Source organism: Eptesicus fuscus, chromosome 23 (assembly GCF_027574615.1).
Source record: "Eptesicus fuscus isolate TK198812 chromosome 23, DD_ASM_mEF_20220401, whole genome shotgun sequence".
Classification (NCBI taxonomy): domain Eukaryota; kingdom Metazoa; phylum Chordata; class Mammalia; order Chiroptera; family Vespertilionidae; genus Eptesicus; species Eptesicus fuscus.
The window spans coordinates 12,109,414-12,135,263 of record NC_072495.1 but is presented as its reverse complement, the minus strand read 5'-3'; the positions used below and the strand labels follow the sequence as shown (position 1 = coordinate 12,135,263).

General features: G+C 54.4%; 2 protein-coding genes across 2 annotated transcripts; one reads left to right on the top strand and one right to left on the bottom strand.

Annotated features, from left to right (window-relative positions):
• Positions 1-3,078: 3,078 nt before the first annotated feature.
• TOP3B (DNA topoisomerase III beta) lies at positions 3,079-23,318 on the bottom strand. Its single transcript, XM_008142640.3, has 18 exons — positions 23,272-23,318; positions 18,768-18,918; positions 17,318-17,449; positions 15,730-15,836; positions 15,022-15,096; positions 13,484-13,680; positions 12,901-13,057; positions 11,597-11,710; positions 10,023-10,113; positions 8,553-8,707; positions 8,268-8,373; positions 7,439-7,585; positions 7,153-7,326; positions 6,802-6,930; positions 6,178-6,327; positions 5,518-5,618; positions 4,640-4,841; positions 3,079-3,643 (listed from the first exon to the last, which is right to left on the bottom strand). The coding sequence occupies exons 2-18, from the start codon at positions 18,835-18,837 to the stop codon at positions 3,162-3,164; spliced, it is 2,589 nt and encodes an 862-aa protein (XP_008140862.2). The 5' UTR covers positions 18,838-18,918; positions 23,272-23,318; the 3' UTR covers positions 3,079-3,161.
• A 1,686-nt stretch (positions 23,319-25,004) lies between these two features.
• LOC103287211 (immunoglobulin iota chain-like) lies at positions 25,005-25,548 on the top strand. Its single transcript, XM_008142890.3, has 2 exons — positions 25,005-25,050; positions 25,136-25,548. The coding sequence occupies exons 1-2, from the start codon at positions 25,005-25,007 to the stop codon at positions 25,546-25,548; spliced, it is 459 nt and encodes a 152-aa protein (XP_008141112.1).
• Positions 25,549-25,850: the final 302 nt, after the last annotated feature.

Sequence of the window (25,850 nt, the reverse complement as noted above, 5' to 3'; positions counted from 1 at the left end):
TATAAACTTTGTATACTTGTATATTGAAGGTTTGTGTATATGGTTTTGTTGCCTAACCCATATATTCTCTTTGTTACAGTGGAAGCAAGAGTCTCCAGCAACTTTCTAGAAACTAACCAATATAAGAGTCCCATCCAGCCAGTATGGTTAAGTGGTTAAGTGTCGACCAATGAACCAGGAAGTCAAAGTTCAATTCCTGATCAGGACACATGTCCAGGTTGTGGGCTCAATGCCCACAGATCCCCAGTGTGGGTGTGCAGGAGGTAGCCAATCAATGATTCTCATCATTGATGTTTCTCTCTCTTCTTCCCTTCCTCTCTGAAATCAATAAAAATATATTTAAAAAATTTTAAAATATTTTAAAATATTAGTAACACTTTAAAAAAAGTCTTCTCCATCTCTTTCTTTTTTTATCCTCATCCAAAGATTTTTCCCATTGACTTTGAGAGATAGAAACATCGATTGATTGCCTCTCACACGTAGTCTGATCAGGGTCGGGACTAAGCCTGAAACTGAGGTACATGCCCTTGACGAGAATCAGACCTGGGACCCTTTAATCTGTGGGCCAGCGTTCTATCCACTGAGCCAAACCAGCTAGGGCTACAGGTTAATTGTTGAAACTTAATTGTTAATTGGTGATGGTATATGGAGGTTCATTTTATTTATTTTTATTGATTTTAGAGAGAGGAAGAAACATCCATTTGTTGTTCCACTTATTTATGCATTCATTGGTTGATTCTTATATGTACCCAGACAGGGGATTGGACCTGCAACCTTGGCGTATAGTATGATGCTCTCTAGTGGTCGGCAAACTCATTAGTCAACAGAGCCAAACATCAACACAACAATTGAAATTTCTTTTGAGAGCCAAATTTTTTAACTTAAACTTCTTCTAATGCAACTTCTTCAAAATAGACTCGCCCAGGCCGTGGTATTTTGTGGAAGAGCCACACTCAAGGGGCCCAAGAGCCGCATGTTGCTCACGAGCTGCAGTTTGCCGACCACGGCTCTAACCAACTGAATTAATGGGCCGGGACCTGGAAGTTCATTTTATTCCACTTTTTTTATGTTTGAAATTTTCCACAATAAAAACATAATAAATCACCCTTCATACCTTCACAACCACCACCTTGATCCAAGCTGCCACATCTCGTCTGGACTTTGCAGTAGCTCCTTAACTGCACTGCCATCCTCACAGGCAGGAGGTAGAGTCCCAAGGAGCACAGTGGGCGGTTCTGGCCTAAAGCAGACCTCGTCTCTTGTTCTTCTTGCTTCTGCAGCTTCACTGCAAGTGTCAGGGGCGGGGCGGGGGGGGGGGGGGGGGGTCTTGGATGCTGTTGGGTATGTGAGGTGAATGGTTCCTGAAGCAGAGTTCAGCTTTGAAGGCCAAGGGTCTCAAAGATTCATCAACAAAGGACAAGTGCAGCCGTAGCTGGTTTGGCTCAGTGGATAGAGCATCAGCCTGTGGACTGAAAGGTCCTGGGTTCGATTCCAGTCAAGGGCACATGCCTGGGTTGTGGGTTAGATCCCCAGTAGGGGGAGTGCAGGAGGCAGCCGATCGATGATTCTCTTTCATCATTGATGTTTCTCTCTCTCTCTCCCTCTCCATTCCTCTCTGAAATAAAAATATATTTAAAAAAACAAAACAAACAAAACAAAACTAAGGCCAAGTGCAGAGAAAAAGACATGAACCCTTTATGATGAGCCCTGCTTGAGGCTGGAACCTCAGGGCAGAATCCTGGTAAGGAATGGGTGCTTTGGGTTTGAGGCTTCTCCCCCGGCTGTCTCACTAGAGGGGTCCTAGAACATCAGGAGAAGGCCCCGACTCTGCTCGCGATGTGACGGGCCTATGTGGTGGCCAAGCGGTCACAGCCCTGCACCAGGGACCTACCCACTCGCAGATGTGGCCTTGTCAGTGCTCCAGAATCAGGCCACCACAGCACAGCTTCCCAGCAAGCCTGCTTGCAGAAGCAGCCTTTCAAAAGCTTCTAGTTTCCCAAACTGTGTTCCATGGAACACCACATTGGCTTGCTGGAGCCTCCAGAAAGAGGGAGCCTGGGGTGCAGCTCCTCTGAAATGCCAGGTGAAGCCACAGGTTGTTACGGAGCTTTTCTCAGGGCCTTGTATGTTCTAGGTCAGTGGTCGGCAAACTCATTAGTCAGCAGAGCCAAACACCAACAGTACGACGATTGAAATTTCTTTTGAGAGCCAAATTTTTTAAACTTAAACTTCTTCTAACGCCACTTCTCCAACATAGACTCGCCCAGGCCGTGGTGTTTTGTGGAAGAGCCACACTCAAGGGGCCAAAGAGCCGCAGGTGGCTCGCGAGCCGCAGTCTGCCGACCACGGGTCTAGTGTGAACTGCGAACCTACCAAACGGGGCCCTTGTGAAACACTGATCTGCTCCTTGTACAAATGTCCCACTGCACAGCCCGGAGCTCCTGCTGCCCATGGCCAGGGGAGTAGCCAAAGCTCAGGACTGTGGCTGCCTAAGCAGGTGCTCCTCCTCGGGGCTGGAGTCGGGGTGCAGGGAGCGCAGGCGGGCAAGCAGCCTACTGCCTGCAGCCGGCCCCTGTGGCTGATGGGCCATTTTCTATGCCTGGCATGTGAATGGCTCACCATGGCACCCCTGCCCCCCTTCCTCCCCAGTAAGTTACTGGCTGCCTCTGTCTGAGACGATCAGGGCTTGTTTGAGAACTGGAATCAGAACAGGGCCCAGGGACTGTCAGGTGCCTGAGGCATCACACAGACCTGCTCAGAGCCGCTGAGCCTGGAGTGTGGGTCTCGCCCTCACAGAGGGCTGGGTCCAGAGAGCACTTCTCCCAGCCGGATCTCCCCGGCTCCCTCCTACACCAGCCTGCCTCTCCCAACAGGCATCGGGGCACCTCCTGCCGTGCACAAAGCTGCCATTTCCACGCGAGGTATCCTCCTTGGAGGCACCGCTGGGTGTGGGAAGAGCAGGCACTTAGGAGGTTTGCAAGGGAGAGGCAAGGGGACAGGGATGGGAGGGGTGATGAGGAGATGGGTGGGGAGGACACAGCAACCCTGACACCAGCAAAAGGTCCCCAGTTGCTTGCTCTGGAGAAGACAGAATCCATTTTAATGATTTCTGTGGCCCAAAGGACAACCGCCTGGAGCCTGGGTGAGGAACAACGGGGCCGTCATACAAAGTAGGCAGCCAGGGCTGACATCTTGTCCTTTGGTCGCCTGGCACCGGGCTTCCCGGCAGGCCGGCGGCCCCGGGCCCGCCCTCGGCCCTGCCTCCTCCCTGGCCCGCCCCGGTGCATGGGGTGGCAGGAGGCCGCGTGCCGCAGCTCCACGAGCTCCTGGAAGACGGGGTCGCAGAACACACAGCCCGTGTGCTGCGTCTCATCGCCCAGGAGTGGGGACTTGGCCTTGTTGAAGTCCACGTCGAGCAGGGCAGCCTCACAGGAGCTGCAGGTCTCGGGGGACACCCGCACGCGGTGGGCGTTCTCGAAGCAGTGAGCCACCACGTTGCACTTGTTGCAGGCCACCTTCCACTTGGGGCCCGAGGTGGGGTCCAGCACCAGCACCCCGCTCTCGCACTCCACGCACTGGCCGATGCCCAGCATGCTCAGGGAGTGCTGGCAGGTGGGGTGCGTGCACTCATTGCAGCCCATGCCTGGTGGGGAGAGGGCAGCCTGTGAGGCACAGCTGATGGTCACCCGGTGCTGCCCGCCCCTCCCAGGCCCGCTCAGTGCTTGGCAGTCCAGCGTCCCCGCGTCCCAGCAAAGTGCTCCTCTCGGCTTTGCTCACTGGCCTGGGCCCGGAGCGCTCCCGTGCTCTGCTTATCGGGAACCCCTCACCCGTTGCGGCCCCCTCTCCCTGGGCTCACATCATTTCCAGCAGGCCTTCCTGGTGGCCTCCTGCCAGTCCCTGCCCTTCACTTTGCTTCCGCAGCCTATTATAGGCAGCTCTGTGCGGCCTCATTCTAGTCGCCACATGGGGCCATCGGCTGCCCTGGAAGCTGTTGGAGGGCAGGGATGAGCCTGTGTCTGCCCCATAGGCCAGGCCTGAGTCAGGAGGGGTAAACTAAGATATTGAGGGCCCCCCAGAACCCCTGGGATGTGGGCGGATGCCTCACTCTCGCTATGTCTCATTCCTGCCTGTGGTATGGGGTGATGACACCCCAGGGCCTGGGTGAGGTGGTAAGGAGACAGCACAGCTGAGGGTGAGCACCGAGTCCCAGGCCCTCCTCAGGCTCCCGGCTCGGTCTCAGCCCCACCTGGATACATGCTCTCCTTTCTCCAGGAATAAGCATGAGGATGGAGAACTCTGATGGTGCTGACCCAGGGCACCCCCACCTGCTGCATCCTCCCACTCACCCAGCCCAGGAGAGGGCGCAGCCACCACTGCCAGATCCTGAGTGAGCTTACCACAGTCACCGGCACAATGACGACAAGAGTGGCAGGTGGTCTGGCCGATGCCTGAGCACTGCCCAGGTACACCGAGGTCTCCTATCTTAGCACCAGTAGCATGGGACGGCCCAGGGTAGGGATACCCACAAAGACCAGTGTGATGTCAGGCAGGGGGTGGTGCTGAACAGAGACCACAGACACCCGGGGGGACGGGGCAGCCCAGCCGGGAGGGCGCCGAGCCCAGGGAGAGGCGCTCTCACCTTTCTTCATGTCCCGGAAGGGCGGGTGGTTGTAGCAATAGGGGCACAGAGGGTAGCTCTTGCCCCGAGAGCCCGAGGACCACAGGACCAGCTCGAAGTCGTCCAGCGGGCACCGGAGCTCCTTGTAGAGCTTGATGGTGCCATTCTGGGGGAGGGTGTAGGTCTCATCGCAGTGGGAGCAGTGCAGGCGACTCGGCTTGGCCTGCAGCAATGCCAGGGGAGAGGCACAGGGGGGCTGGGGCCAGCTGACTCTCCAAACCACCCTCACTCTCCCCATAATAGAGAATCATAAATGTAGCATGTAACATATAACACACATGTCCAATGTAATACACAATATGTAACACATAAAATATAGTAGATAATACACACTAATACATATGTACACACATGTACATAATACTATGTAACATGTAATGGATAATCTGTACATCACACTTACTACACATATAGAATATGTAATGTGTAATACATAATACATGACATGTAATACATAATATGTAATGTGTTGCTAGGCAAGGAACCAGGCCACGAGTCTCAGGACACTTGCTCTACACATGAAGAAAGGCAGTTCTAAAATCCCAGCATGTATGTTAATGCCCACGATAGCAAGGACGTGTGGACAGGAAACACAGACATGTGACACGTGTTTAAGTGGCCTAACAGCTGATGTGCTCCTGGGGCCCTAGGGTCACTGGGTGTCTGCTGGCAAGGCTGCTCTAGGCCTCTCAGTCATCCCTGGGTGGCAACTGGGACCAAGAAGACGCTGTGTGACTGAGGATAAGGCGGGGCCTTCAGAGGTGACAAGACTTGCCCGAGTCTGTGCACAGGGCACTGCAGGCCAGCAGGAGCGGGCGCGGCCCTCAGCCGCCACCTACCTGGATGTACTTCATGAACCGGTGGCACTTCCCGCAGCGGGAGAGGGGCTTGCCTGTGGCTGCCAGAGGTGAAAAGGACACCTCCATCAGCTCATCCATGCCTGAAAGGAAGCAGTGCAGCAGGGTCACCTCCCTGCAGGGGCCGCCGGGCGGGCTGCAGGGGAGGCCACCACATGAGGCAGAGGATCTGTGAGTGGAAACATCCCTGGCCCTGAGGGTGGTGGGGTTTCCATGTCAGTGACGGGAACGGCAGGGCTGCAGCCCCATTTGTCACCCGAGGGTATATGTTTCCAGTGCTTTTCAGAGAGAATGGAAGGGAGGGCAGGAAGGGGAGAGAGAGATACATCGAGGCGAGAGAGATATCGACTGGAGGCGGGGAATGAACCTGCAACTAAGGTATGTGCCCTTGACCAGGAATCGAACCCGCGACCCTTTGGTGCACAGGCTGACACTCTACCCATTGAGCATACCAGGCAGGGCTGCGTGTGGTATTAATACACTGGCCTTTAATTCTGACAAGGGCTCAGTGATGACTCATCATCACCCCATCCTCCAACAGAGGCCTGGAGCCCAGATCTCAGGGCTGGTCTCACATGGGGGCACTTGGCACCCCGAGTGGCGGCGGCCCTGACCCAGGGGAAGAGAAGAGGCAGACCTTACCTGCGATGGAGTCCACGAAGTAGTGGAACTTCCTCTTGAAGATGTCCAGGGTGTGGCCCAGGACCTGGCGGTAGTCGGCCTTGCCCTGAGCAATGAGGTTCAGCTGCTTCTCCACGGCGCTGCGGATGGTGGGGAGCACCAGCTCCGCATCTGGGGGGGCAGCCGCTGTGAGCACTCTCACCTGAGGCTCACGGTCCCGGTGGCAGCTCCGGCACGTGGCTGACCCCCACACCCCAAGACCTTTCCTGATTTCCCACCCACAAAATCCTGTGTGGAGCCACCAGGGACCCCTGTCTCTAGAACGCATCACAGATGTGCTCATGGCAGTCCCTGGGCCACCTCTCTGTCCCTCGGGCCTCGAGGGGACAGAGCAGCCAGCACTGCAGGGAGGATCAAGGCCTGGCTGGTGGCTGGTCTGTGGGGAAGAGCCCTCGCCTCCCCTTTTGGATCCTTCGCACTTGTCCGTTCACCACCCCCCGTGCCGAGCCCCTGCTGGGGCAGGTCCTGGGTGGTCAGTGCAGCACCTTGCTGCGGGAGCGGGGGCTCACCGCAGGGTGTTGTTGGGGAGGCTCTGGGCTGACAAAGGCAGAGCTGCAGCCCAGGGAGCACCGGGGCTGAACTCACCGATCTTGTAGTAGCCGTGCACCAGGACGATGCCAAGGTTGGTGGGCTTGAGCCGCCGCCCACTCTCCACGACCACATAGTTGCGCTGGCAGATGTTGTTGATGTGCACGGGGATGCTGGCGTCCGTCCCTGCAACGCACAGCAAGGCCCGTGTCCCTTGGCCTGCCGACACTCCCCTCGGACCGTGGGCTCCCCTTCACCCCCACCTGTCACGGGCCCCTGGTTCCAGCCAGCACTGTGCCAGGCACCGCACCACATGCCATTCACGCATGGGCAGCTCCGGAAGCATTGCTTCCTGGGCGGGTCTTGGGATGGGAACCCTCCGGCCTGGGTCCCGGCGGGTGCACCCACCGATGCCATGCTTCTCCATGAGCGTGATGAGCTCGGCCTCCGTCAGGTAGTCAGGGGGGCTCGTCTGCTTCTCCAGCAGCTTCACCTCGCCCACGGGGAAGGTGTCGCCCCTCTGGCAGGTGGGCAGGCTCTCCTCCAGGGGCACGCTCTGCCAGGGCATGATCTCTGTAAAGCCTGGAGAGACAGGGCGCTGCCTCAGACCCTGGGCCTGCACCCCAGGTCCCATGGAGGACGTTCCAGCTACCTGTGGGGGTGAGGAGGAGCGAGGCCGGGCCTGCAGGTTTACCTGGTGAGATGACAGTCTTCACGGTGCAGGTGAAGTGCTCGGGCCCGATCCGGAAGGAAATGGTGTTCTGGAGGTACTTGCAGTCATAGCTCACCGTGGCAATGAAGTGCCTCGTGATGTACTCATAGAGCCGCCACGCCTCGCCCCCTGCGTAAGCATAGACTCTGGCTCTAGGGCCCCCTGGCTCCTGCTCAGGCAGCAGAGCCACAGGATGCGGAGAAACGAGGAGCGCACAGCAAGGAAAGCGAGTCTCCTGCGCCCTGGTGGTTCCCTCACAGCCGTGGCTCCCATCTCCCGCCCTGCCTCCGGGTGGACTGCTGTTCAGGCACGTGGCCTGTCCCTCTCTGGCGATATGCCACCATCACTTCACACAAGTAGCTCTTGCCTCCACCCACATGGCTCCCCCGCCCTCTGCCCTCTCCTGCCAGGTGGCCACCAGCACTGCATCGGCCCGATGACTGAGCCTGTCACTCTGTCTCAGGGTCATCCTGTTCTGTCCATAGCCACCCACCCACTCACCTCCCCTGCCACCTCCTGCCTGGTCCTCTCTGTTCGAGGGCCTCCCACAATAGTGCCTGCACCCTGCACCGAGACACACTGCTGTCACCACTCACTCCTGTCCTGTCCCATGGGGAGGGAGCACACTTTCTGGTGACCTCCTGTGCCACAGCCAGGGGCAGATGGGGGCAGGAGGGAGTCCCCACATTGCCACTGGGGCCCGAAACCATGCACAAGTACCATGTTACCCTTCCCTCCCCCAGGAGCTTGAAGTGTGTATGTGTGCATGAATGCGAGTGTGAGAATGGTGGGGGAGGGAATCACCTGATACCTAATTCGGCCTCTGTGGCAGACCTCATGGGGGTGATGGGGGGATGGTCACCAGCATCGTGACCTTTCCGTGGCCGGTTGATACCTTCTGCGAGCAACTGCTTCACCTGAGGGAGAGAGACCAAGCAGAGCGTGAGTCTGGGCATGGCTGCCCACCCACCTGCAGGGAGCTGCTGCCAGTCCTGGATTTGGCCAGTCCTGAGCTGGGTCCCCAGACCTTGGCAACAGGGTGTATGGGGGGTTTGGGGGGGGGGGGAGGGCGCGGGCAGGGCCTGGCTCTGCTCACCGTGTCGGCCCAGTAGGGGTGGTTGGCCTGCTGCCGTAGAGGGCCCTTCAGGTCAAAGTTCTCGGGGTAGTGGGTGGTCTCGGTTCGCGGGTAGCTGATGTAGCCTTGGGTGTAGAGCCGCTCAGCGGTCTGCATGGCATGCTGTGGCCCCATGCCTGCGAGAGACAGGAGGCTCAGTTGGCCCGGAATGCCTGGGCACTCAGGCTCCCCGAAGGCAGACAGGGCCTCCTGGGGGTGACGATGAACCTGAGCAGGCAAGGCCCAGAGCAGAGTTGCTGACCAGGTGCCTGTGCCATATCCAAGGCTGAGGTCCTCAGCCTATGAGGACGGACGCAGGACAGGGATGCTGTGTCACCCTCCTGATGTTGGTAGGCCTTCAGACGGCCTGCCTCTCACCCTCTGGCATGGAACCACACTAAACCTCAGGGTCTGCTGATAGCTTGCTGTGACAGAATGAGCACATGCCCTCCCTCCGATGTGAGCCCCTTGGATGTTTCTGTCCTTACATCGCTCCAGGGCCACTGGGAGGGCTCGCCTTCCTGCTCCTCCCTGATCAGCAGAGGCTGGCACTCGGCTACTGGTCACTCAATGTCATTGTTGCCCTCCAAGGACCTCTGAAAACACTCGAGAGCACACTGCTCATGGTTTCCAGAGGCCGCTGATGCATCACCAATGCCTTGAGGCCACCAACTTTCCAGCCCAACCCCCTTCTTGCTGCTATGGAAACAAGGCTCAGACAGACTACACACCTGTCCCAGGCAGGAGAGATGGGTCTTGACCTCTCCCTGCAGCAGGGAAGCTGCTCTGGGACGCTGATGTCAGCATGTCCCTCTCGGGTGGTGACAATCATCACCACTGCTATTGTTAGGATGTGCTATTTCAATCACTTAATCCTTACAACAACCCAGAGAAATAGGTACTAACCATGGTCACCCTCCTTTCCCATGAGGAAATTGAGGCTCTGGGACAGGAAGGATGTGATGAGCTGGGATTTGGACCGGAGTCTGTACCTGGAGCTTGAACTCCGTGGTTTAATGCTTCTGAGGGGCATGAGGGCCTGCCCTGTGGGTGGCCCTGCTGATGGCCTTCCATGTGTTCCATCCTATCAGGGGCTCCTCAGACATTTGGTAAAATGACATGGTCTGTGTTTTCCCCACATAAATGCAGAGAAGCTGTTGAGTACTAACCAACAATCCTGTGAAATGGAATCCTCAGATTCCCTCTAAGCCTCGGGTAACGCTGAACGGAAAGAGGGTGCCAGCACAGGCGAGCAAGTGGAGGGGGTGGTGCTGGCACAGGTGAGCACATGGGAGGGGGTGCATACTGACACAGGTGAACAGAGGGGGAAATGCTGGCAAGGTTAAGAAGGTTGGCACTGTCCTACACCCCCAGGTACTCTGGGGTTGAACGGGGTAGCTGCACGCCTGCCCCAAGAAGTCTCCTGGGGGCTTTAGAGAAACTCCCTCCTACCCAGGGAAGAGCTGGCCACACGAAGCATCTCCACAGTGTTCAGGGCCAGGGGCCTCTGCTTGGCCTTCTCTTTTTTGCTTGTGGCTTCCACCTAGAAAACAGAACGCATTCAGTGATGTGAAGGTAGGGGAAGGAGAAAGACAGCAAAGCAGAATCAGGATAGGTGGGCAAAGGGTCTGGTTTCATACATTTGGTCTCAAGTTCCCTTCTCACAGTGCACTTAAGACTTGAATATTTATTCAGGCCCAAGAAGGAAAAAAGATGATAATTTTCTAAGGAATTTTCTAGGGAGAGAAAAACTGGAGGAATGGGGAACAGGCAAGAGAAGGAACTGCAAATTCACAATCAGACGGGAGCCGGCGTCAGCGAGGCCCTGGGGGGTGGCAGTGGGAGCAGGAGGCCCGGGGTGCAGGTTGCCTCGGGGCAGCTGCTTGCCCCTCAGTGAGCCTGAGTACTCCACACGGGCCTGCTAGTACTGCCCTATCTTCTGATTTGTCAAGAAAAGCTGGAAATCAGGCTTTTACTATAAAAACCTCATAATTTTTAAATGTTGGTAACTATTTTGAAACTTTTGTAACACCATGCAGTTTAAATAAAATTCTGGTGAGCGATTACTTTCAACCTCTAAATGGAACAGCTGTCAGAAGCGATGGCTCTGCTTTGCCTGTGGCAGAAATAACCCAAACAACTCAACCCGACAGCTCATCCCTGAATTCCATGTAGACCTGGCCAGGGCAGGGCCCTCTGACTCCAGACAGACAAGGTGGGGTGAACTCTGAGGCTAGCTTGTCATGTGCAGCCATGAACGCTGGATCACTAGGCTGAGAGCCTGAGACAGCAGCAATGGTGTCTCTGCAGGAACGTGATCAAAGAGAAAGGCATGGCGCAGCTTTAGAAGCTCTGGAAGCCTGAGTCACCTGCACGGGTGGGGGAGAGGGCACCTACGAAGGCTCGAGAAGGACAAGAGAAGGCCCCTCAGTGGCTCTGTCACAGCTGCAGGGCATTTGCTGCAATGCCTTGGGCCCGCCCCCACCCCCACTCCCACTGAATCCAGCCCCTTTCCACGTGGCATCACCTCCTTCCTAAGGGCCAAGCAGCACGTCCTTCCAATTCATAAAACCACAAGTAAGAAACACAGCCCCACTAAGGCCATGGAAGCTGTCTGGCATTGGGCTCTCAGACCCGTCTGTGCTAGACCTTGGGCAGGCTCATGGCCATGCACATAGAGCTCTCTGGAGTTGTCAGCTTTAGACGTCACAGAAAAGGAACATCTGTGTGAAATGAAGTCCTGCCAAAGGAGATGATGCCCACAGGGTCACGTGGAAAGGGAAGTGTGGAAGGGGCCTGGAGGGTCAGTGCACAATAGAGAGCACACGTGCAGCGCGCTGCAGTTACTGCAGGGGGCAGAACTATTCCAGTGGGAGTGCGTGCGTAACTGTTCTTTCCCAAAAATGTCATTTTCAGAAAGGGGGAAAAAGACGTGACCTAGGTCACAAGCTACTCCTCCAGCCAGAGGTATCCCACTCCTACCCCGACCCAGGCGAAGGTGACCGATGTGGGTGGAGCAGGCCCACCTGGGCTTCCTTCTCCAGCTTGGTCATGTTTAAAAACATCTGCGCAATCTCCCGGTCAAACACGCGCACGCGGTCCCAGTCCAAAAGGAGAGATCTGTCTTTATCAGCGTTAACCTGCAGGAAGGACAAAAGGCAAGGAGCCAGGTGAATCTGTTGCCAGAGAAGAGAACTGGGGCAGATGAAGCTGGTCCTTGCCTGGGAGCAAAATGGCCCTGGCTCTGAAGTCTCACAGCCATGCCCTGGCCCGCATTGCCCAGCTGGCTGGGCTCATCGCATGCACCGAAAGGTTGCCAGTTCAATTCGTCAGGGCTGGATCCCTGGGAGGGGGCGTGTAAGAGGCAGTGGATTGATGTTTTGCCCTCACATTGGTGTTTCTCTCTTCCTCTCCCTTTTCCACCCTCTCTCTAAAAGTCAATAAAAAAATAAAGTCTCACAGCCGTACCCGGGCAGGTGTGCCGATACGCAGCCCCTCCCCAAGTGGAAGCTGCTCGGACAGCTGGCCTCCCCCGAGATTAGGCAGATGGTCTCACGCGGAGAGCACAAAGCTGAGGCTGATGTGTCCTTAAGGAGTGTTCGAGCCTCCACCTCTCACACCCTCCCTGCCCATGTCCTAATGCCTGGCCAACACCCTAAGGTGTGGCCTCACCCTGGGGCCCCTGGCCCATGTCAACTGGAGCAGCTCTGCATTATGTTTTAAATCTGACAAGCGCCCAGCCAGGTGTGGCTCAGTGGTTGAGCCTCTACCCAGGAGCCAAGAGGTCACCGGTTCGATTCCCGGTCAGAGCGTATGCCCGGGTTGCAAGCTCAATCCCCAGTGTGGGGCGGGTAGGAGGCTGCCAATCAATGATTCTCTCTCATCAGTGATGTTTCTATCTCTCTCTTCCTCTCCCTCTCTGAAATCAATTAAAAACAACAACAATTTAAATCTTACAAGAAGCTTCAATGGAGTCTTTATTTGGAGAAGGGGTTCTAAAACCTTAAAAGTCTGAAAGTCAATCCTTGGATATGACTGTGGCCGCTGATGGCCCCAAGGGATGACCTCACCCCACCCCACCCCACCAAAGCTGAGTTCATTTCCAATGATTGAAATTCAGTGCCTCCAGGCCGAGCCTCACCCTGCCTCTCCATGAAAGCTGAGGTCCCTCCTTAGGGCCCCCGCAGACCCCTCTCTGGCCTCTCTTCACAGCTGTGCCCTAGACCTCAGGGGCCTGGAGGACTATGATGAAGACAGTGATGATGATGGGAACGCTCAGAATCCACACCCACACCTGAAAAGATCCATCGAAAGAGAAGGGAAAGAGAACCTTGGCCTGCAGCACCCAGTAGGTCTCTGGTTTGAAGGACTGGATTTTGTCATGTCTCTCCACGCAGAAGCCCAGGGTAGGGGTCTGACATGGCCCAAAGGAGATGAGAGAGCTGTCTAAATCGCCATATTTCCCCTGGAAGTACTTAGTCTGAAACCTGCAAGGAGGGGTAGGGAGAGAAAGATATTTCAGTCATGCATTTGCTCAAGAAACCATCATTAAGCCCTGGTGGAGTCTGGGATGGGTTAGCTGGTTGGCGCAGGGAGGAGGCCAAGGTGGCTGGCTGCTCCCGGCTCAGGAGACAGGGTCAGAGGACATGCTCAGCACGGGGCCAGGGAGGTGTGTGTGCACACGTAACAGAGAAGAGCAGACATCTCACCACGCCAGGCCAGGAAGCCCCTCTATTACATTCCATCCCCTCCCCCTTCCCCCCAGGACACTGCTTTTCACGCGGTGGTCTACTTAGACAGTTATCTTTAGGGTTTTTAAAATGTTGACCACTGGGGTGGCTAATCAGGCCCAGGAACCAAGGATGGGGACCAGCAAGGGTGAGGGCTCTGGCCAAAGGGCGGGCAGCCAGCACCTGGTGAAGGCACAGCCAATGCGCAGGTCTAGCTCCTGCCGGGCATCCACCGAGAGTGCCTCGTTGTGGTCAGGCTCGCCCAGGCGGGCCATGGCATTGCAGATGTCTGTGTCCGTGATGGAGCTGAACCTGGCCCGGAACACTGTCTTCTCACCGCCACGGGCCGGATTCATGGCGGGCAGCACGGCATCCAAGACCTGGGGGAGGTGGCTGGCTGTGATCCCATCCAACTCCCAAGGTCTCCACCTCCTGCTCTACACCCCACCTGTGGCCCAACTCCTCTCCAGGACTGAGCCTCCCCGCCATGTGTTCGATCCCCTCTTCACTCTAGCCAGACCCTCCTCTGTCTCTCTCCCCTCCAGAAGCCTCCAACATACTCCTGCCACATGGCTTCCTGCCTTTTGTCTACAAACTTATTCAAACACCCCTTCTTATTACCGTCCTGCAAGCTGCCACCCTCTCTTATCTCCTCCTTCCATCCTCACCAAACCAAGAGATGCTACTGCCAAGGACACAGGGAACTCAGAGTTGCCAAATCACCCCACTTGACCATTTCCCCTCCTCCTAGAGGAGGGAGTGCTAGGAGGGGTGGGTGGGATTTCTAAGAGACTGGAGAAAAGACAGGGAGGGAAAACGGATGAAGAGGAAAAGGCAACGGGCAGGAGTGGGAAGGCCCTGATGACCTCCCCTGCGGGGGACGTGGGTGGCTCAGGGTCAGGCACAGCAGGGGTCCTGGAGACTCACTAAGAAGGCCGTGCAGTGGGAGGGGAGTCATGCTGGAGCCTGGCATGCAGCTTCGTTACAGGGAAGAGGTGGCTTCCATTCTGAAGGGAGAAAGCCCCATGAGCTGCCACCATTTTTTACCCCCAGCCGCAAAGGTCCCCCCGGGAGGAGCAAGCCGGCAGGGGAGGAGCAGGAGAGGGGTATCTGGAAGGGATAGCCCTTCAGTGCTGGAAGGCGGGTGTCCCGAGTGCCCCTCTCGTGCTAGAAGCACTTCCTGAGCCCTGAGGCATGCCAGGCTCTGGGTGCAGAGGCAGAAGGGCAACCTATAGAGAGTCGAGTCACAGCCTGAGGGGCACAAGGTGACACCTGTAGCTGCACCCAGTGCGAGGGCACCATGGCCAAGGCAGCGCATTCTGCCTGAAGGTGGGAGATGAGAAGAATGAGGCACCGGAAAGGAGGAGGGTCGCCAGGTGTCAACCAGCATTGACCTAAGGTCCCTGAGAGGTGCCGAGGGGCCCGAAATGCTGAAGCCAACTCTCTCCTTGAGACAGCCCCATGCTGAGACTCAAGTCCTCCTAGAAAAGCTGCCCTTTTACCGCTGCGCACACAATGGGCCCCCAGCAGGCGAAGACACACTCCATGACCCTCAGTAGTGTCTATGTATTTTAAAGTGTCCAGATAATTTCCAAAATAAAGGAGAATAAAAGGCATTTTTAAGCCCATGTATGTAGTGGATTCCCTACTCTGGGCTCAGGAATGGATTGGGGCAGATGGCAGGAAGGCAAAAAGTGAGGCCACAGTGGGGTCACCCTCACCTCGAAGCAGATGTTCTCCCCTTCCTTGTCGCAGTCCAGCCAGAGCACGATGTAGTCGCAGCCTTTGCCCTCCACCTGCCACAGAGCACAGGTGCCTAGTACCTCCCACAGCCCAGCCTGCAGTGCCCATGGCGCTCCCACCCGGCTCAGGGAGCAGAGCAGTCGTCCCCCCTCCCCCTCCCCACTCCCAGCTGTTTAGGAGCCTGGTGCCCAGAGCAGGGGCCCAGGCAAAGCAGAAGAACTAGTTAGACTGGCCTAGCCAGTCAGAAAAGAATTTACGTCAGAACTACTGTTTGTGGACAAAAAAATGTTAAAAATGCAGTAAGATCTTAATTGCACAGAAAAAGGACAGAAATGAAATAGCCCTAAATGTCAATAGTGTTTATCTTGGGTAGTGTGATTATAAGCAATTTTCCTTCTTTATACTTATTTATATATTCTAATTTTCCATAATGTATATGCATTTGTTTTAAAATTAGAAAAACAACTACCACCACCAAACTATTTTTTTTTTTTAATTCCAGTGGCTGACAGTGTAGTGGGGGGAGGAGCAAGACTGAAAGGTGCCTCCTGGGTCAGCTGGGGTTGCTTACAGAGAAGGCGTGAGGCCTGCCCCAGGGCTGGTCAAATGCCATCTTGTTGGGGAGGGAGGGGCAGGGCGCCGGAGGAAGGGCCCCCTGCCTGCCTGTGCCCCCCGGCCCCACACACCTGCAGGAACTTCACCATGTTCAGCTTGGGGTTGGCTTCCTTCTTCTCCGTCGGGGCCTGGCTGAACAGCTCTGCGGGGTCCACTTTGTCCCATTTGTTGTACTTTCCTATAAACCACAGGCACAATGACATCTGAACCACGTTTCAGAGCTTGGCCGCCATGATCGTCATACTGTGGTCTTGTCTCACAAATAGGGAGGGGAAGGCTAGTTAAAGGATTTGCCCAGGGCCTTCCTCCTCCTGACTGCTGAGTTGACACCACACCTCGGCCACCCACGGGAGCCCCAAAGGGCAGGGGCCACCCACGGGAGCCCCACAGGGCAGGGGCCACCACGGGAGCCCCACAGGGCAGGGCCCACCCACGGGAGCCCCACAGGGCAGGGGCCACCCACGGGAGCCCCACAGGGCAGGGGCCACCACGGGAGCCCCACAGGGCAGGGCCCACCCACGGGAGCCCCACAGGGCAGGGGCCACCCACGGGAGCCCCACAGGGCAGGGCCCACCCACGGGAGCCCCACAGGGCAGGGCCGCTGCTCTAGCCTGGCTTCCAGGGCAGTCCCTATGCCAGAAGCACCACTCCCCGCTGGCTCGCTGCCAGAGCCCTGAACCACCACACATGCCCTCGTCTTCTCTCCCAGCCTGGATGCTGTGACCCTCTCCCCACGCTCAGCATTGACCAGGCACACGATGGGCGCTCAGCTGATGCCAGGGGAGAATCAATCTCTTTGCGCCTCATGTGGGACACATCCACCTACTTCATGGTTCAGGGCTTGGTGCTCACATGTTCAGCGCTCGGGCTTTCCTTTAGGCCCCATTTCCTGCAGCCTGGGGTCAGACAGAGCCAAGTTCAAATCCCAGCTCCCCACCTGCAGGCTGGTGGTAAAACTCAGGGTCTGAATGCTCAGCCACATGAGTGAATCGATGTCCCTGAGCAGCGAGAAGTACTAAGGCTTTGCTATGCGCCCGGCCCTGCTAAGCACTCTACCATCACTGCCACATTCAGTCCACAGACAGTCCTGGAAGTGGGTGGCCCTGTCAGAAGACTCATTTCTCACATGAGGGGCAGAAACTCATGGAGGCCCGGTCACTGCCCCAGTCCCAGCCTGTGAGCCAGCGGAGTGTAGTTAAGAGCACGGCCCGGCACCTCGCCCCAGTGTGACACTCATGCTGGCCATTCCAAGATGACGGATAATAACAAGGAATAATAACAAGGAGGAAGATGACAGCCACCAAGTGACCACTGGACGACACGACACTCACCAGGAACAGCAGCCCTCTCCCAAGGACCTGCTCAGGCCAGGCCCCCTGAGGTGGGCACCGGCTCCAGTCTGCACAGGAGGGTACACAGCGCATGCAGTGACTAAGCGCTGCTAGAATGGGAATCCACGGGTGTTGACCTCCAAAACCCGAGTTCTGGGTGCCTCACCCAGGGACCCCAGGTCGCTCCTCCACGACCTGCTGACGTCAGGACTCATGGGTTCTGGACTCTGTGCCTGGAGCCCTCCCCTGGTTCCAACTGGACCCTGGGAAGCACCATGCAGGGCTCCCCTCAGTAGGATGGAGGGTGGGCAGGGGGTGGGGGACTCACCCAGGAAATCCAGGGTCATCACATGACCACAGACGGACGTCATCTTGAAGCGGACCGGCTGGCCAGCAAAGGTCCCTGTGTACTCGTGCACGGAGCACGTGCCATTCAGCCCTTTGTGTGAGGACATGTTCCCTGCACAGAAGCACAGTGATGGCTGCTCGGGTCACAGGGAAAACAGCACTGGTAACCACCCAGCACAGAGCGCCCACCACACAGAGTGCCCACCACACAGAGCCCCGGGGGGTTGGGGGTCGGGAGCTCCCTCTGAACTCTCTTTCTCTGCGTTTCTGTGTTCACTCTTGATTTGATTTCTGCCTCGCTCCTCTCGACTGTACTCAAGTCCCCAGGAACCTCCTAGTTAGTGAATCCCACAGTGTCGTCTCACACTCCCCACTGATGGCCTCTCGGCCAAACTTTCCCAGCCCCTGGGACCAAGCACTGCTCTGGGGTCGGTCCACCCTCCTCTTCAGACCGGGACCTCTTAGTCCAGTGTCTCTCTCTCTCTCTTTTTTTTTTTTAATACATTTTATTGATTTTTTACAGAGAGGAAGGGGGAGAGAGAGAGAGTTAGAAACATCGATGAGAGAGAAACATTGATCAGCTGCCTACTGCACACCCCCTACTGGGGATGCGCCCGCAACCAAGGTACATGCCCATGACCGGAATCGAACCTGGGACCCTTCAGTCCGCAGGCCGATGCTCTATTCACTGAGCCAAACCGGTTAGGGTGTCTCAGGGTCTCTTCCTCCTTCAGCCTTGGGAGCAAGGGGAGGTCAGGGTGGACGTATGCCATTTCTGGGTCCCCAGCATCCAAATACCCTTCCTCTTTGGAGGGAATTCAGAGACAGGAGGGGAAGCAGCACCGATCACCTCAGTAGCCAGAGAGGGGGTGAGGGCAGATGCTCCGTTTCCCAGCGCTCTGCTGTCCTGGGAGGGCCAAGGCTCAGCTAGTGGCTGCTCTTGAGTGGCATGAGGCTGTGGGCTGAGGCTGCAGCAGTCAGGGGTCAAGGGTAGTAACAAGGGTCTTGTGGTGATGCTGCCTGTGGCATGGCCTTATCAGACTTAGACTGGGGTGTGGTTCTGGCTATGTCTTCCTCCTTCCAGTAAATTCCATTTTGGTGTAAGTTACCAAGGCTGGTTCCTGCTGCTTGTGACCAACAACCCTGGCCAGCACAGCGCTCTCCCAGTGGCCTGTCTGCACCTGCTGCTACACTGTGAACAGTGCTTGTGCCTTCTGGGAGCCCCCGCCCTGGCTCATGCTGGCTGCGGCAGTAAATGCATCCCACAGGGACCAACACCAAGGTGCTTTGTGAACGCCTGCTGTCCTGAACCGAGTCTACTCCAGCAGGCTGGAGTCACACTTTGGAAAAAGAAAGAAGCGATGTGTAAAATAGGAATGACCATGCTTACAAATATAAGCCAGACAGACATCAGGGTTGGTTTTCCCTACCTCGAGAGAGGATTTTGGCAATGGACTGGGCCAAAGATGGCTTTTCTGCAACCATGAGCACAGTCTTCATCTTGTCTTAAAGTTGGCGCCAGTTTCAGGGAAATGGCGATGAAGAAGTTCAGCAGCCCAACACTACTATCAATGCTGACTCCTAAAGAGAAAAAAAGACACAGAAAATAGCAATGCTTCCAATGGGACCTATACTGCTTGCTAACAAGGAAACTCACTTTAAAAAGACAAAAAAATCACCCAGCTGGTGTGGCTCAGTGGTTGAGTGTCAACCTATGAACCAGGAGGTCACAGTTCGATTCCTGGTCAAGGCACATGGCCGGGTTTTGGGCTCAATCCCCAGTAGGAAGTGTGCAGGAGGCAGCCGATCAGTGATTCTCTCTCATCATTGATATTTATCTCTCTCTCTTGCTCTCTGAAATCAATCCATATATATATATATATAAAAGTCTAATATGCTAAGTGTCCTTCCCTCCATCCGGGTAATGACATCAAGTAGCAATACCCGCTTCCTCTCCCTAGTGACTAGCCTCCTTGAAGTTTCTTCAGCCCAGAAACACTTTAGCCAGGTACAAACATTTCACACTGTAACCAAATGTCTGTGAAGCGTTTTCCCGTGCCTCATCTCATTTGATCCTCACGGAAGTCCTGGAGTAGGTAGATAGGAGACTCGGTGGAATCCTATTTTCTTTTCATTAGCCGTAAAACGGAGATTTAGAAAGCTGAGAAACTTGACCCGACTGAAAAGAAGTAAGAAATGGTGGACCTTGAAAATGACTTCAGGTTTTCTCACTGCACAGAATACAGTCAAACACTGCTGCAGTTAAATATTTTACCCTTTGTTCTCCCTGCGTGATCTACAATAATAACCTGCTTTGTGTTGATATTTACTGCTGTGTTGCTGACAATTACCTGAAAGAGAAATTGGGGTGCTTCACTGGGCTGTAAAAAGTTTAGCTAAATCAGAAAGCAGGTCTAATTAAGCAAGTTTGTTCTATAAAATGCTAAGTTGACTCTCTCATGCGCAATACATATAAAGTTCTTACTGGCACCTATCGCATGCGTGTTTCGATCTGTCATTGTCAATCGTGAATTTGGTTGACACTTCTATTATAGAGAAAGGGTGAATAGCGATATTAAAATATTTCTTCTAATTAATTTCCTTGCACTGGGCCACTAGTAAAAATATATTTGAAAAAAAGCAAACCCCAGCCCTAGCGGATTTGGCTCAGTGGGCCTACTGACTAAAGCAGTGGTTCTCAACCTTTCCGTTGCCACGACTCTTTAATACAGTTCCTCATGTTGTGGTGACCCCCAACCATTAAATTATTTTCGTTGCTACTTCATAACTGTAATTTTGCTACTGTTATGAATCATAATGTAAATATCTGTGTTTTCCGATGGTCTTAGGCTCTACAGCAGCGGTTCTCAACCTGTGGGTCTCGACCCACAGGTTAAGAACTGCTAGCAGGGTCGCCTAAGACCATCGGAAAACACAAATACTAAACCACTGGACTAAAGGGTCCCGGGTTTGATTCAGGTCAAGGGCACGTACCTCGTACCTCCGTTGCAGGCTCCTCCCTAGCCCAGGCCCTGGTCAGGGCACATGCAGGAGGCAACCAATTGATGTGTTTCTCTCACATTGATGCTTCTCTGTCTTTCTCTCTCTCTTCACTCTCTCTCAAATCAATGGAAAAATATCCTCGGGTGAGGACTTAAAAAAAAAAAAAAAAAAAAAAGCAAGCCCCAGTCAGGACTGTGCAATTGCTAATCTACTTTTGACATGTGCTGATCTTCAGCAGCTCTGGCTCCGAAGCAGGGATGGGGAACGTCCGGCCATGGGCCATATAAAGCCCTGGAAATCCTTTGGTCTGGCCCTGCTAAGGCATTAGGGGTGAGTTAATTAAATGTTTGACCAAATATGGCAGGCTAATTTTTAAGTTGATCATTGATGTTATAAATATCCAAATGGCCCTTGGCAGGAAAAAGGTTCCCCATCCCTGCTCTAAAGAAACACATATTCTACTTCAACAGTTTATACCTCAATATTGCATAAGCACTTTGTAATGTTCTGAGTATCACTCAGATTTTAGTAGGAAAAAGAATATGACTTCCTTTCAGGATGTGAAATCCTGGGGAAAGGGCATTGGTGATGATCTGGTAAAATCATCTCAAGTGGGAAGAACAAACTAAGACTCAGAGAAAGGATTTTCCAAAGATACCCAAGGAAGTTGGTTGAGATGGGATGAAACTCATGCTTCCTTATTTCCAGCTGGGAACATTTTTTTAAAACATTTTTTATTGACTTTTTACAGAGAGGGAGGGAGAGGTATAGAGAGCCAGAAACATCGATGAGAGAGAAACATCGATCAGCCACCTCCTGCACACCTCCTACTGGGTATGTGCCCGCAACCAAGGTACATGCCCCTGACCGGAATCGAACCTGGGACCCTTGAGTCCGCAGGCCAACACTCTATCCACTGAGCCAAACCAGCCAGGGCAAGCTGAGAACATTTTTTAAAAACAACATCAGGTTCCTTCCAACTCTTAAGAGATTTCAGCAGTCCCATCGGTGACTAATTTTCTGTTATTTGTCTTAGGGCTTCCCTATTTTTCCATTAAGGCACATCTCCAATTTCAAAACGGAAGCCAATTAGAACAAAAGCTCAAAGCAATGGTTTGCAAACTTCATTTATAAACCAACCTAATATTTAAAAAAAATTTTTTTTAATTTAATTCAGAGAGGCAGGGATAGGAAGAGAGATAGAAACATCAATGATGAGAGAGAATCATTGATCGGCTGCCTCCTGCACGCCCCCTACCAGGGATCGAGCCCACAACCCAGGCATGTGCCCTTGACCAGAATCGAACCCAGGACCCTCCAATCCACAGGCCGACGCTCTATCCACTGAGCCCAACCAGCTGGGGCTACCATCCTAATGCTTTTGCCTTACTGGCAAAACATTATTGTTCACTTACATTTTGCTTTTTAAAAAAAGTTTAAATAGATACAAAAAAGGGACATTTTATAGCCCCATAGGAACTAACGGTTGTAATCAATGGCCAGAACTAGGTTTTTTTCCAGTAACCTACGTGGTATATCAAGTTTAATTTTGTTGCCTGCCAAAGCTCTGAGCCTGATGCTTGTCCTTTTATTTTAAAAAGGGAGATTAGCAAGTGCTAAAGGGGGTGTTGACAGCAAACTCTCCAACTTGAGGCTGTAATTAGAAAGGCTGAAAGTGCAAGGGAGTAGCAGGCCAGCCTGTTATTACCCTGTCAACTCTCACCAGCAATACCACAATGGGATGTGTCCTCTGGGAGACACTGTTTTATTTTTTTTTTTAATATATTTTATTGACTTTAGAGAGGAAGGAAGAGGGAGAGAGTGATAGAAACATCAATGATGAGAATCATTGGCTACCTCCTGCACGCCACCTACTGGGGGGATGCGCCCGCAACCCAGGCACGTGCCCTTGGCCGGAATGGAACCTGGGACCCTTCAGTCCGCAGGCCAGCGCTCTATCCACTGAGCCAAACCAGCTAGGGCGAGAGACAGTGTTTTAGAGAAAGTCTTTTCCTGTCAGTGTCTTATAGACAAGTGGACAGAGCTTGGGAGCGAAGGCCTAGCAGTGGTCTGAACAGCAGTTAGAGCGCTAGGATTTCCCACCTTCGTAACCTCACCGAACACCTGTGGAGTCAGAAAAAAGAGAGAAAGAAATAACCGTTTCTTAAGCTCCTTCCCTGTACTACGCCCACCATTGCTATAAACACTTTATTTGCTCCTGCTAACAACTCTACGAGGCTGACGGTGTAACTTTTTAAATGACGAGTAAACTGAGGTTCAGACTAGTGTCCGATGACCTTTGCAAAGGCTCTAGGAACCCCAGGGCTCACTGGCCATTCGTCCACATTGGCCTGACTTCTCGCGTGCTGTTCCCAAAGGCTGGGTGATAAAAAGGTAAGACAAGGCTACTTTCTTTTTTTTTTGCACCTTCCTTTGCACCTGGATTCTAGTTCATTTGTTCGAGTTAAAGTACTCTCCTGCATCTAATGAGCAACTCCCAGAACTCCCAGACGCCCTCAAGACTTGAGTGGGGGCCCAGGTAGTTGCGAGTAGAACCCGCCTTTGAGTGGAGCCCAGCCGACCCGGGCCCAACTCCGGCCGGACTGCTGCACAGCAGACCCAACCTGAAGAACCGCAGGCGGGTTCCATGAAGAAGATAACTAACTGCAGCGCCGGCTCCTCCAGACCCCTGGCTAAACGCTGGCCCATCCCACCTCCCCGACCTCCCACAACACGCCCCGGGGTAGGGGGTCCATCCCCTCCAGGGAAGAGGCGGAGAGACTTCAAAGAGCCCGGCCCGGGACCCTCTCTCCAGCCGTGAGGCTGGGGCCCCTCGGTGCCCGGCCAGCATTCGGGGAACACGCTCAAGAAAGGCCCGCGCTCCCCACATCCCTGAGCCGCCCAGCGCAGCACCCGCCGCCTGCCTCTCACCCGCGGCCCCGAGCGGCTCCCGCTTCAGTCCCGCTCCCAGGGCGGCCACTTGCAACCCCTACTTCCGGGTCCGGCAGCTGCCGGCGTCCCTGCGCCTGCCCTCCGGCACCCGCACGTCTCCCTCCATGGGTTCCGTGCTTTGTGCGTTCCGGCCCCGGGAGGTGGTCTTAGACACCGCACATCTCCTGGCGGTTCGCATTCTTTCCCGCCGTGGGGAAGACAATAATGACAATGATCATGACAATAATTATGAAAAAACTGGATGATAAGCATGAAAACATCTATGCTGTTAATAATTACAATAATTAAAACTACGCATGTGTGTATAGCAGGCTTCTTTCAATACTATAAACATTTGTGGAATGAATGAATGAACTGCGTAAAATATATCTGGAAGATGAATTGGAAAATAAAAGTAATTTTTTGTGTGTGTTAGAGCACTAGGGTTATGTAAAAATTAAAATAACTTTCATGACCATATTTTAATATATTTTAAACAATAGCATATACACATTTCCTTTGGGCTATGAGGCGACTTTCCTAACTTGCTTTTTTTGGAATACTAGCCCTGATAGATGATCTGGAAGAAAAAAAAGTCCAATGTTCAAACTAAGGCTGGGAAATGCCAAAAATTAAGAATCACAATGAGATTTCCCGTTCAAAACAGAACTTCTGATTCTGAACCTACTCCTTGGCAGGCTCTCTATCTCCAAAACTGAAACTCCATCTTCCCATTGGCTCAAAACCTATGCCTTGAAAGCATTCTGGATCCCGCCCCCCCTCTCACTCGCTATCCATCACTGTCTTAAAAATATATCTGAGACCCAATCAATTCTCTCTGCCTCAGCTGCCACTACACTGATCCCCCGCTGGCCTCCACCCTGCCACCCTAGGGTCTGTTCTCCACGCAGCCCCCAGTTGTATCTAGCGGCCATGACTTAGGTTGGATCTTGCAACCAGTTGGCAGAGAAGCAAAACCAGAACCCCACTGCTCATTTAATCCAGCTCAGGAGTTCGTTCTGCATAGCAGGAGGAAGCCTGAGGGTCTCAAGAGTGTTCTCAGCCAGTCCTCTCTGCCCTGAGAGCTCTGCGGCTGAGCCCTCCACACAGGCCTCCCTGGGAACGGTGGGTCAGCCCTCCTGTGGACCCTTAGGTTGACTGTGGTGGAGAGGAGCAGTCAGCAGGGCTGGGGTGGGGCCCGGGTTGGACAGTGGTGAGGGCGAGAGTTGCTCCAGGTTTGTGGGTAGCGAGTGCTCGGAGTGTGGAAGGGAACAATGTCTCACTCACCATCAGGGCCCAACATTGTCTGTTGCTCAGAGCAGGTGTTTCACCACCTTCAGGATGTGTCCTCTTCCCAGTTCACCAGGCGTGTAAATTTGGACAAGAATCTTGTTTCTGTGGGGCTCGGCTTTCTCAAGGGGACGTTGAGGTCACTCTCCCTCAGGGACCCAAGCTTGCAGGCTGGCCTGCTGGGCACTGGAGTGTGAGCTTCCAGCAGGTGTTTCCTCCCTGAATGCTTCTGTGAGGACAAGGCAAGAGCCACAAAGGCCACCCTGGGACCATTCCCCTAACTGATGCTGCAAACCCAAGAAAGTCTGGGATGACGGTGGCTGGAACTGGGTGTGCAATGGCCCCACCCCTGGGAGGGTGGAGGAGGATGCTGCCCAGACCCCAGAGAGCCCCAGGAGTGGTGGCTGCACAATTCAGGAGGCAGAGCTCGGCACGTCTGCAACATGTCCTGGGCTCCTGTCCTGCTGGCGCTCCTCGCCTACCTCACAGGTGAGAACTCCCCAGAGCTCACAGCCGCGGGCCCCTTCCCTTGCCCTGCCCTGCCCCGGGTGTCCATGTTCTTCTATGTCCCCAGGTTGTGGCCCTCAGCCAGTGCTGGATCAGCCACCTTCTGTGTCCTCGCCCCTTGGAACCACAGTCCGTCTGGCCTGCACGTTGAGCAGGGACCATGATGTCAGCATTTATAGCATCTTCTGGTACCAGCAGAGGCCCGGACACCCTCCCAGATTCTTGCTGAGATATTTCTCCCATTCAGACAAGAAACAGGGCCCCAAGGTCCCTCCACGCTTCTCTGGATCCAAAGATGTGGCCGAGAACACGGGGTATTTGAGCATCTCTGAGCTGCAGCCTGAGGATGAGGCTCTGTACTACTGTGCTGTGGGCACCCAGAGATGGGAGAGGGAGAAGATGGAGATGGAGAACGAGGAAGAGAAGGAGCCTGCTGCTTCAGTGTCCCAGGCACCCCCGGACACACTCACCGTGAACTGAAGACAGAAGGGCGTGCATCCCCACAGAGAGGGCGAGGAGGAGGGTGGGCCGTGGGTGGTGCAGAGCGAAGGAGTCGCTCCTTGTCCAGCTGGGCCCTGTTGGAGACTGGATTGGGGAATTAAAGCTGCTTGTGTCTTGGGAAGTTGTTTGGTCTGACTGGTGTGCTGAATTATACTAAGGTGGCCCCAGGGGTTCTGTGTAAGGTCAACATGGGTAGGATGCACCCAAGAACTAACGAAGGTACCAAGAGACGTACTCCTGTGGGTTAGGGGGGCAGGGGGCTGACACAGCACTTTTAGGGG